This window comes from Macaca nemestrina, chromosome 4 (genome assembly GCF_043159975.1).
Source record: "Macaca nemestrina isolate mMacNem1 chromosome 4, mMacNem.hap1, whole genome shotgun sequence".
Lineage (NCBI taxonomy): Eukaryota > Metazoa > Chordata > Mammalia > Primates > Cercopithecidae > Macaca > Macaca nemestrina.
Window position 1 is genome coordinate 55,081,831 of NC_092128.1, and position 12,280 is coordinate 55,094,110.

The 12,280-nt window shown below is 37.5% G+C and overlaps 1 protein-coding gene and 1 long non-coding RNA gene across 6 annotated transcripts in view; one reads left to right on the plus strand and one right to left on the minus strand.

The window, feature by feature from the left end:
* LOC139362774 (uncharacterized) overlaps positions 1-7,442 on the minus strand; it is a 91,492-nt gene extending 84,050 nt beyond the window's left edge. Inside the window, exons 1-2 of the long non-coding RNA XR_011622068.1 lie at positions 7,356-7,442; positions 4,207-4,412 (exon numbers count right to left, since the gene is read on the minus strand). This is a non-coding gene — a long non-coding RNA (uncharacterized lncRNA). The remainder of the gene's footprint in view (positions 1-4,206; positions 4,413-7,355) is intronic.
* A 43-nt stretch (positions 7,443-7,485) lies between these two features.
* LOC105475344 (origin recognition complex subunit 5) overlaps positions 7,486-12,280 on the plus strand; it is an 84,379-nt gene continuing 79,584 nt past the window's right edge. For 3 of the 5 annotated variants that reach the window (XM_011730515.2, XM_011730516.2, XM_024790808.2), the window contains exons 1-2: positions 7,487-7,684; positions 11,347-11,439. In XM_011730515.2, the coding sequence (XP_011728817.1) occupies positions 7,613-7,684; positions 11,347-11,439 (165 nt within the window). In that variant the 5' untranslated portion in view covers positions 7,487-7,612. Of the gene's footprint in view, positions 7,685-11,346; positions 11,440-12,280 lie in introns of all 5 variants that reach the window. The other 2 variants (XM_011730514.2, XM_011730517.2) reach the window with 2 other exon arrangements.

The following is a 12,280-nucleotide window of genomic DNA, read 5'->3' on the forward strand; positions in this document are numbered from 1 at the left end:
CATATTTTGGGTTTATATAAGATGATAAGATGTAAAAGATGTGACAAAAAAAGCACAAAAGATTGGGGTGAGAATTGAAAGTACTGTTGTAAGGTTCTTACAGTAGTCTTGAAGCAGTTTAATATGTTTAAAGGTAGATGGTGGTTAATTAAACGTATGTATTATAAACTCTAGGACAAACATGGTAACAACTTTAAAAACTGGCATAATAAGCCCAAAGCAGAGGCAAAATGTAATTTTTTAAAATACTGAAGTAACCTAAAAGCAAGGAGCAAAAAAGAGAAAAAAGGAAAAAATACAGATGAAACAAATAGGAAACAACAAGAGGATAGATTTCAGTTCAACTATATCAATAATTAAGACAATATAAATCATCTAAAGACACAAATTGAAATACAGAAATTGTCAGACAAGATAAATAAGAATAAATAAGAAAGTTCTCACAGCAGCTGTCCCTTGGTATCCGTAGGGGATTGGCTCCCACAGACCATAAGGATACCAAAGAATGTGAATGTTTAAGTTTCTTATATAAAATGTCTATAGTATTTGCATAAAACCTATGCATGCCATCCTGTACACTGTATAAATCATCTCTAGATTACTTATAATACCTAAAACAATATAAATGCTACGTAAGTAGTTGTTATACTGTATTACTTTTATTTGTATTATTTGTATTGTTGTATTGTTCCATATTTTTTTCTAATATTTTTTGATCCTGTTAGTTGAATTCATGCATGTGAAACGACAGATACAAAAGGCCAACTGTATACACTGCCTACAAGAAACCCATTTTAAAATAGAATACAGGTAGGCTAAAAGTAGCAGGATAAGTATATGAAATGTCTGGAATTCTGCTAATTGCCAGTGGGAATGTGAAATAGTACAGTCACTCTGGAAAACAGTTTGGCAATTTCTTATGAGCTTACACATATATTTATCATATGACCCAGCAATCCCTCTCCTTTTTTACTTAAGTGAAATGAAATACCTATGTTTGAAACTGCCCTGGCAAAAATTTTAATAGAGAAATCTAACCTAACTGATTCTATCTTGTGTCTAACCTACAAGCTTCCCTTGTTTGTTCCTGAGTATAGGCCCAGCTAAATATGGGAGGAATCTATAATAATTGTCCCTTCCCAAAACTAACTCCCTTATTGGAGTCAGGGACTGAAACTGCCTTTGTAAAACTAACAAATTAGCCACAAGCTTAGAATTATGATTCAAGAGTCAGGTAGCCAGAGGTCACAAGATTTGTAAACTTAATTTCTCCTATAGATAACACTACTATTGTGAACCCTAAGACTGGTATTTGAGGTACTTCCCAGACCCTGCATTCTGATGGACCAGCTGGCACCATCCGGACTGGTAACCCATACCAAGAAACTGGCTCATCTGGTCTTGTGACTACCAGGCAGGAACTGACTCAGCAAAACGAGACAGCTTTGACCCCCTATGATTTCATCCCTGACCCAATAAAGCAGCATTCCCCATTTTCTAGCCCCCTGCCCACCAAACTATCCTTGAAAAACCCTAGCCTCCAAATTTTCAGGGAGGTTGATTTGAGTAATAACTCCCATATTTCTGCTTGGCTGGCCCTGCAATTATTAACCTCTTTCTCTATTGCAATACCACTGTCTCAGCTCTCAGTAAATTGGCTCTGTCTGTGCAGTGGACAAGAAGAATCTGTCAGGCAATTACTACACATACACACACACACACACACACACACACACACACACACACACACCCCGTTCATGATTGTTTATAGTGACTCTATTCATAATGTTAAAATCTTGATGTAAACAAAGTGTCCTTAACCTGGAGAATAAACTATGATGCAGCTATGTAATGGATTTTTGCTCATCAATAAAAAGGAATGAACTGATAATACATGCAATAACATGAATAAATTTCAAATGTGTTATGCTTAGAAAAAGAAGTAAACTCAAAAGTTTGCATATGATATGATTTCATTTGTATGACATTCTGGAAAGGTAAAACCACAAGAAAAGAAATCAGTGTTTGCCAGATTCTGGGGGAAGGGGAAGAGGCTGCCTACAGAGGAGTGCAGGGGAATTTTGTGGGTAATGAAATTGTTCTATATCTTGATTTTGGTAGTGATGACAAGACTGTGTATGTTTATAAAAACTCAGGACTATACACTAAAAAGAGAAAATATGCACTATGCCTCAATAAATCTGAATTTTTAAAAAAATACGTATTAGGGTTCTCCAGTGAAACAAAACCAATAGGATATGTATATATAAATAAATGAGAGGCACTAGTCAGCCTGCCTTCATGGTAATTGCAAAAGGCGGGGCCCAGCACTCTTTCATGAATCTGATTTGGGTTCTAGAGGCAGAACTGGCAGATTAAAATGGAGCTTAAAGGTGTAGATGGACAAAAATACAAGCCCTCATAATAACCCTTTGTGTAGGTAGGGGGTATCTGTTTTATTCACTGCTCTATCTGAACACTGAGAACATTTCAGAGAAAGTAGGTACTCAATTCATTTCATTTCATGAATAATTTATTCAATTTGGATGTAGGTGGGGTTCGTGTAAGAAAGTGACTGTAGAAGTGAAGGCTTGAAAGTGAGAAAGCACAGATGTACTGGAGACACAAGTAAAGCAGTCACAGATTGATGATGGTTTTCCGTGTTTTCTAAATGGATTTCACAGAAATAGAATTGGATTAATCAGTACTATTGGTCATAACACACTATCATCATTATTCTATGCACAACCCTCCTTTATTTTAATTAATTAAATTTGAGGAATTTTATTAAGGTATAATTAGCATACCTTAATAACTTAATTTGATATGTTTTGACATATATATGTTTCCATGAAACTATGACATCAAGATAATGACTATAACCATTGTATTTATATCCTAGGGTTGCTATAAAAAAGTACTACAAACTAGTTGGCTTAAAACAACAGAATGTATTCTCTATCAGTTCTGAAGGCTAGAAGCTCAAAATCAGGGTGTCAGCAAGAGAGAGTCCTTCTGAGGGTCTTGAGGGACAATCTGTTCCATGTGCCTCTACTAGCTTCTGGTGAAGACCTGTGATCCTACATGTTCTCTGGTTTGCAGATGCATTGCTCCAGTCTCTACCTCCATCTTCCCTTGGCATTCTCCCCATGTCTGTGTCTTCACATGGCCTTTTCTTATAAGGACAACAGTAATATTGGAATAGGGCTTACCTTATGACCTGATCTTGACTTGATTAAATTTGCAAAGACCCTATTTCCAAATAAGGCCACACTGACAGCTTCTAGGAGTTAGAATCTCAGTGAATTTTGGGAGGAGGAAGGACATAATTCAACCTATAATATCCACCACTCCCCAGATTTCCTCACTATGCTTTATAATACCTCCTTTCTGACCCACTTCCTTATTACCCGACAACCACTATCACTTATTTTAACTACTACCTTACTACTTCTTTAACTATAGTTTATTTTTTCTAGAATTTTATAAAAATAGAAGCATATAGTACATACTTTTTTGTGGGAGTAGGGAATCTGGCTTATTTCATTTAGCATAATTATTTGTGAGATTTATCCATGGTATTGCATATACTGAGTCCTTTATATTGCTGAAAAATATTTGTATGAATATCCCACAATTTTTAAATCTATTTACTTCTTGATGGAATTTGTTTCCAATTTTTGGATTTCAAATAAACCACTGAATAGTAGTGTCTAAGTATTTGCATGAACACGTTTTCTTAGGTAAACATCTAGGAGTAGAATGACTGGGTCATATGGTAGGTGTCTGCTTAAATTTTAAGAAATTGTCATACTGTTTTTCGAAATGGCTTACCATTTTACATTCCTAGCAACAGTGTATGAAGGTTTCAGTTGCTCCATACCCTTGCCAACACTTCAGAATGGTCTTTTTAATTTCAGGCTAGATTCTAACAGGTGTGTAGTAGTATCTTATTGTGGTTTTAATTTGTATTGTCCTAATTACCAAAGATGTTGAACATTTTTTTATGTGCTTAGTTGCAGTCAGTATATCGTTTTTCAGTTAAGTACTTGTTCAAATCTTTAGTCTATTTTTATTTTGTAAAATTCACGTTACTTATTTATTTTTTCTGAGACAGGGTCTTGCTCTGTTGCCCAGGCTGGAGTGCAGTGGTGCTATCATGGCTCACTGCAACCTCGACCTCCTGGTCTCAAGTGATCCACCTACCTTAGCCTCCCGAGTAGCTGCGACCACATGCACAAGCCACCATGGCTACTTTTGCATTTTTTGTAGAGATGGGGTTTCACCATGTTGCCCAGGCTGGTCTCAAACTCCTAAGCTCAAGCAATTCGCCTGCATTGGCATCCCAAAGTGTTGGGATTACATGTGTGAGCCACTTCCCCTGGCCGAGCCTATTTTTAAATTGTCATTTTCTGCCAAAAAAAAGGAGAGAGAGAGAGCACACTAAGATTTTGACTGGGATTGTGTTGAATCAACACATCAGTTTGGGGTAAAAGTGACAAATTTTAACAAAATTGAGTCTGAGTCTTAAACACAGTACCTCTATATTTTAAAATATTGTCTTCTTTAATGTCTCAGTAATATTTTGTAGTTTTCAGTGTGCAAGTAAAGTCTTACATGTGTCAGATTTATTCTTCAGTATTTAATAATTTTTGATGCTATTGAAATTGTGCTGCTATTTTAAATTTCAATTTCCAATTGCTTATTGCTAGTACTTAGAAATACTATTTTTTCTATGTTAATCTTGCATCTTGAAACCTTGCAAAGCTTACTTATCAGTTCTAGTAACTATTTTGTAGAATCCATCAGATTTTCTACATAACAATCATGTTGTCTGCAAATAAATTCTTTTTTTTTTTTTTCAAATCTGGGTGCATTTAATTTCTTTTTCTTATTGCACTGGTTACAAACTCCAGTACAATGTTGCACAGAGGGGTGAGAACAGACCACCCTTGCCTTGTTCATGAAAGTAGGGGGGAATGCATTAGTATTTCACTATTAATTATGATATTAGCTATAGTTTTTTATAGATGCTCTTTATCCAGTTGAGAAAATGCCCTTTATTCCCTAGTCCTAGTTAATTACTTTTAAATAATTCCATGAAATCCATGAAATAAACACCCATGAATAATTTCATTTAGATCACTGGCTCAACTACCTATATACTACCTATACGTATATATTTCTGTGTCTCCTCCTCTGGGCCCTTCTCTCTCGAGCTACAGATCCCATTTTTACTGGACTTCTCTGGTTGTTTTGCAGACACGTCAAATTTAATATAACAAACTCCCTTTGGTCATTTCTTATCCCATAAAGACAAAACTAAATCTATAAACCTGCTCCTTATTTTTCCATCTGGCTTTTCATCTGTATTTCTCATTTTTTATTTCACTAGTGGCAAAACCTAAAATCACCTATGTCAGAAATCTAAATGCTAGTTTCCATGACTCCTCCTTCCATCTCTTACAAACAGCTACTGAGTTCTATAAAATACACTTCTAAATTTCTCTCAGACCTAGCCCATTCTCAGTATGGGGTAGTAAAAAGAATAAGGCTTTAGGATTAACCAGATCTAAGTTTAAGTACCTATGAACTATAAACCTTTGGATAAATTACCTAACCTCAGCTGGTTTTTCCATATGTGAAACAAGAATGGTATCTCTATTATAATATTGTTAAAATTTAAATGGGAGTAATATATCTATCAAAGTGTCTGTCACATTATGTTTAATAAACTTTAATTACCATTCCCTCTTACCCGTTCCCATTGTTTATTGAGGTCATTATTATTTACTGTTTGGGACATTGCAATAGCCTCTTCAACAAATCAAATTGATTCCACTTTCCACACTGTAGTCAGAAGGGATATTTCTAAAAGTCAAATCTCAACATTTGCTTCTCTGCCTAAAGTTCTCTATTGTCCCCAGCCTGACCTCCTACTACTCTCCAGGGTTACTCATAAAAAGTATTTGCTAGTCTCTGGTACGGGATTGCCCATTTGTTCCTTTTTGTCTTTACATTCTTTTGTTTACAATTTCCTTCTTGGTCTCACAGGTGAATCTTTTCTTCAGCCTCAGCTTCCAGGTTCCCTCCTCTGAGAAACTATCCTAAATCATCCAGGTGGTAAGGCATGTTCTTTCAGGTCAACAATTATTTGACTGTTTCTTATGTATCTGCCAGACATTAACTGTGTATGCTAGAAATTGAACTGTGAAGACAGCGTTTCCTGCCCTCATAAAGTATATAGAGAGGGAGACTAACATTTTAGACAATTATTTAGTCAGTTTTATTGAATGCTATAAAGATGTAGTGTTATGATTATAATGTATGCATACATTATATGCATACTATGTTACAGATGTGTAACAGTCTTGGGAGAGTAGCAGAGGCTACTCTCCAAGCTTCCCTTGAAGACACTGAAATTTGATGGATGGTCCCATTATAACCTTTAGAATTATCTTTAGAATTCTCTATTAAAAGTACCTGGGCAAATACTTTTGAATTCCTGCTGTGAAAAAATGATTTTGACTAGCTAATACGTTACATACCACAATTCTCAAAAGATCCTTTTGACCGTCTTAAGACTGATCTACAATCTTTGGGCAGACTGAAGTCCCCGATTTAAATTTATGTATAACAGGTAGTATGTACAGGATCTTTTATTCCTAGCAATAACCTGGCCAGTATTATCCCTATTTTATAGATAAGGAAGTTGAGACTCAACTATTCCAAAGTCCCACTATCCAGCAGTTAAGTCAGTAATCCCAACCCAGGGGTTTCAGGACGCCAAGCTCTCTTTCCACCACGCACGTGTCTACTTCTGTATCTTATTTCCACAATCTTCTACTTTTTAGTTGCTAGTAGGTGCCCCACGAAAAAATACACGTGAAAGCCTAACGCTAAAAGTACCATTTTTACTATCACCCTCACCAACACACGCTACGACTTCCTCCCACTAGGAATGAGAGGCCTTCCACATCTGGTTTCAAGCTTGCACGAAAAATAGTTAATTCCAAGCTGTGCTTTTAAACCCCATTACACCCTGTTTTGTACTCAATGCCACTAATTTCCCACAACGACGTCAGGGGAAAAAAAAAAAACATCTTTTGACAACATTAATCTTCTAAGTCCGCCTTCCACGTCCCTCTAACGGGCGCAGCTCCCAGTCCGTCTTCTTAGGCACTCAAGGTGTCTAAACTTGGGGCTTCCAGCCGGGAAAACCAAAGGCACGGGGCTCACAGGTCATTGGAGGCCCACAAGACCCCCTTAACCCCTTCCACCCCTTCCCTATTCGCCCATCTCCACGCCGTCTTCTTGGCCTTTGAGTGGAAAATGCGGCAGCCCGAAATCCTCACCAAGCAGAACAATCCGCAAAGCCGCGGAGGGCACAGGACCAGCGAGAAGACGATGGTTCCGGCCGTGAGACTAGAGCGGCGGCGACGCTCGGCGTACGCGCTGTCGTCACTTCGCAGCGGGGCAGCACCGGCTCCTCCCACGACGCTGCGGGTCCGGTTTCCGGCGGGAGAGCGGGCTGCCATACCCGGGAAAGGGTCCCGCTTGTGCTAGGGACTTGTGGGCTGGCTGCACTGGCCACTGCGGGGTGCCCGCCAGAATGCCCCACTTGGAAAACGTGGTGCTTTGTCGCGAGTCTCAAGTGTCCACCTTGCAGTCCTTGTTTGGAGAGGTATTGTAGTTAAACTGTCTTCCAGATCCTGGAGGCAGACGTTTCGGTAGTCTTACGACCTGTTCCAATTTTTTTTTTTTCGTGTTTGGATTGAGGGCCAAAAGGCCGTTTTTACGTTAAATAGGGGTGTTGTGGTTCTGTACTGCACCTTCACCCACAGTCTCTTCCGATTATTGAAGAGGAGACTGTCTAAGAAGGACCGGCCTGCACTACAGAACGTTGCCTAAGACGTGTTTGACACACGCCACACTTTTGAGAAGTTTGCCCACATTAGCTCCTAGAAGTTGCTTATCTTACCCCAGCCCAATGACATTTATGTAACAGATGTGTTTGCAGAGTGTTGTTTATTCAAATATAAGTTCACACGTTTCTGTGCGGTAGTTGGAGTGAATCAAGTGTAGAGAGGTGGTTGCTTTCAAGGCCACTAAGGGGCAAAGCAGTGCTTCAGGTTTAAAAATTGACTGGCTTTTCCAGAATTGTAACAGTCCCGAAGAGGTCTAGTGTAAACTTTTCTCCTTAACTGATACTTCACAGGATGCCCTAGAGAAGAGTTTGTCTTCTCTGGATGAACATAGTTACATAGGGAGTCCTTTCAATAGACAGAGGGTAGCATTCACCAATTCAAAATTTAACCTATTTTTGACTATTTTCTGGTGGTCTTTGATGTGCTTTTTGATTCAGACTCATTAATCAGAATTGGAATTAATCAAACTTGGATCTTACCTGTGAAGAAAGTGAATGAGAATATAGGGTCATACTATATCCCCATCTTCTGGTTTGCTTTTTTAACTACAGTCATGTGTTGCTGTCACTTAATGAGGGGGATACGTCCTGAGAAATGCATCGTTAGGCAATTTAATCCCTGTGAATATCATAAAGTGTATTTACACAAACCTAGATGGTGTAGCCTGCTATACACCTAGGCTGTATGGTGTAGCCTATTCCTCCTACGCTATAAACCTCTACAGCGGTGCAACTCTACTGAATACCGTAGGCAGTTGTAACACAGTGATGTCTGCATCTAAACGTATCTAAACATAGAAAAGATACAGCAAAAATAGGGTATTATAATCTTATGAGGCCACTGTTGTATATGTGGTCCATCTTTGAACACGTGACAGTACTTTCATCCAACTAGAAATACTGCATGGCAGTTTGAGGTGGCCTGTGAAGCATTAGTGGAAAAGTACTCCCCTTGTCTAAAGGGGCGCATTATTTAGGGAAGTTAGAGGTCAACAACTGCATCTTCAATTAATTTTCTATTTATAATGCTTTCAATTATAGTTATATTATTACTGGAGCATTTTCTTGATTATGTTCTCTGCATTTCATCTCTGGAACGCAGATCACTCCAACCAGAAATGCTCCTGCTGAAAAAGAACAATTGGCAAATAGGGATGAGTAGTATTGACTTAGTGGTGGATCACAGAAGGGTTTTTCACTTTTGCTCTTAATGAAAATTATGTTTAACAATATTTTATTATCAGTTCTGCAAGGTGCTGTGCATGTGGGAAATACAAAGAACTAATAGGAAAGAAATATAAAAAATTGGTTCATGTTTTTAAGAAGACTCATTTATTTGTTCAATAAATAAATATTTACTGAGCACCTTTTCTGTGGCAGGCACTAGCTTATTGCAGTTTACGTTAGCGAGATTTATAAAGGTGAAAGGTTAAATAACAGTGGAACAGTTCAATATAATTCTAGGTCACAATAAGAAAGATGTTATAAGGTATTATTAGGCAACAACAACATGTAATGGATAGCAGAGATACTCAGCAACATGCATGTAATTCTTGAGACAGAATTTTTTGCTTTTGTTTTTTGAGGCAGAGTTTGGCTCTCTTTCCCAGGCTGGAGTGGCATGATCTTGGCTCACTGCAGCCTCTGCCTCCCAGGCTCAAGCAATCCTCCCACCTCAGCCTCCGAGTAGCTGGAACCACAGGTGTGTGCCACCAAGCCTGGCTATTTTTGTATTTTTCATAGAGATGGGGTTTCACTGTTTCCCAGGCGAACTCCTAAACTCAAGTGATCTGCCTGCCTTGCCCTCCCAAAGTGTATGGATCACAGGCGTGAGCCACCGCATCCTGCTGAGGCAGAATTTTTGAGCCAGTTAATTTATATGATTGTTACATACAAACTTTAGAAAAGGGTTCATGTATTACATTACCTATTCATTTCCAGTAGATTTTTAGTTTATTTTTAGCAGTTGAGCTGCTTTTGCCATAGCTGTATGCCATTTAGAGTCTTTTTCCTGTGTAAATCTGAGTTCCTGATTTGTCTTGTAAAAGGAAATGTTTAACTTAGTGACTAGAATGTAATAAATGTTTGTGACTGTTGCTGTAATCGATGATAATTGAGACTCAACTTCCTCATGGAAATTGCATAATCCCATTTTCTTATAATTATTTAAAAAAAAAATGTATTATTGAAAAATAGGCCGGGCGCAGTGGCTCACACCTGTAATCCCAGCACTTTGGGAGGCCAAGACAGGTGGATCACCAGGTCAGGAGTTCAAGACCAGCCTGACCAAAATGGTGAAACCCCATTGTAACTAAAAATACAAAAATTAGCTGGGCCTGGTGGCATGCACCTGTAATCCCAGCTACTCAGGAGGTTGAGGCAGGAGAATCACTTGAACCCAGGAGGCAGAGATTGAAGTGAGCCGAGATCGCGCCATTGCACTCCAGCCTGGATGACAGAGTGAGAATCCATCTCAAAAAAAAAAAAAAAAAAATAGTATTATTTTTAAAAATCCAGTTTTCCTGTAATTATTTTTAAAATGTAATTCAGTTTTCCTATAATTATTTTAAAAATGTGATCCAATTTTCCTATAATTATTTAAAAATGTAGACTGTAATTTCCTCCAAAGTAGATAATGTCTTTTACTGATATTTGTACTTTTCAGTACCCCTTGGTTTTCAGCATTTAGTAGGTATCTAATGAAAGTGTTCATTTAAGTAATGAAGTATAAGTATTTGTAGTATTAACTAGACCAGAGAGACCATTGACAATGTTTACTTTTATCTAGCTGCTAACTTAATGTACTGCAGAAAGATCTTGCATGTATGTATTTTAAAATAAATGCTATGCAGATTTTATTAGTGTTTTATGCGATCTAATGTATGCATTTGTGCCAGCATTAGTGAGTGTGCATAGTTCAGAAGTAGTCTGTAAGTTTTCCTAAGAATGAGGACCCTTGAAATCCCTTTTAATCTTTTGATTATATGTACTTAACTTCATAGCATTAAAATGTACAGTGAAGTTGTGGCATCCCAGGAGATAAGAGTCTTTAAGAAGGAGTAATGTAAAAATGGAGTATGAACAAAATTATCCTTGAAAAATCTCTTAAATGTCCTATAAAGTTGAAAATACAAGTTTGTATATGTAAACCTGTACAATAATAAAAAATATAAATATATAGTACATAATAAAATATGCCAAATATGTTACAGAAATTTTAATTTCATAACAAAGAAAGTGCTTAGAGTTGAATTCAAGTAAGTTCAAAGTGTGTTGATTCATCCACAATATGCTCACTGTTAGGAATTTGGATTGAATATTTTACTTTTCCACATACAACTTTCTCACAAGTTGATAAGTGTTTATTTTCTATTTTGCATGTGCAGCCTCATATTTGTCTTTGTCTTTTCTCCCCTTAGAGACATCATTTTAGCTTTCCATCCATTTTTATTTATGGACATACTGCCAGTGGAAAGACCTATGTAACACAAACGTTGTTGAAAACTTTAGAGGTAAGAATAAAAATATTAAGTATTTCTTTGCCATTCTTTAATGTATAATATTGGTACTGAAGATTGTGAATCTCCACAAATACAAAATTGAACATACCACCTTTACATTGCTCTTCTTCCCATATTATCTTTCTCCATGAGTGAGCTACTGTAATTGACACAGTTGTCCAAACTTACACTTTCTTAACTGTTTCCTCATCTTCCCTCATTTAGTAAATCACATCAATAAACTTGATCTGTTGCTTCACATTCTTAAAATCATTTCTCCATCTACCTTTAATCCTAGCCATTGCTGCTAGGATTTACATTTACCATTGTTTTTTTCCACGTATTTCTGTAAGCCTCTTATTTGCAGTCTTCACCCAGCAGCCAGGCCTTGCAAATCTTAAGATCTTCAGGACAGTGTTCAAGTAATTTGCCCAATGTATAAGACCTTTCCTGAGCTGAATTTATCTTTTATAACACAGTGGTTAAGTGGGCTGTAGAGTCTGGCAGACTCATGTTCCTTTTTGGATTCACCAGTTAGTGCTTTCTCCATCTGCAAAGTTGGCTCATAGTGACAACATCTGGGATTAAGAGAATTAATTGTTAGTACATGGAAAGTGCTTTCTGCAGTACATAGTGCGTAGTAAGCACTCAATAAAGATTAGCTGCTATTATTGATGAGTATTGCCATACTCCCTTTCATATCCTACACCAGAGATGGGCAGTCTTTTTCTTAAGGGGCAGATAAGTAACATTTTGTACTTGTGGACCATGTAGTTTCTGTCTCACCTACTTGACTCTGCTGTATTGTGAAAGCACCCATGGGCATTCCCTGTGTGAATGGGCATGACTGTGT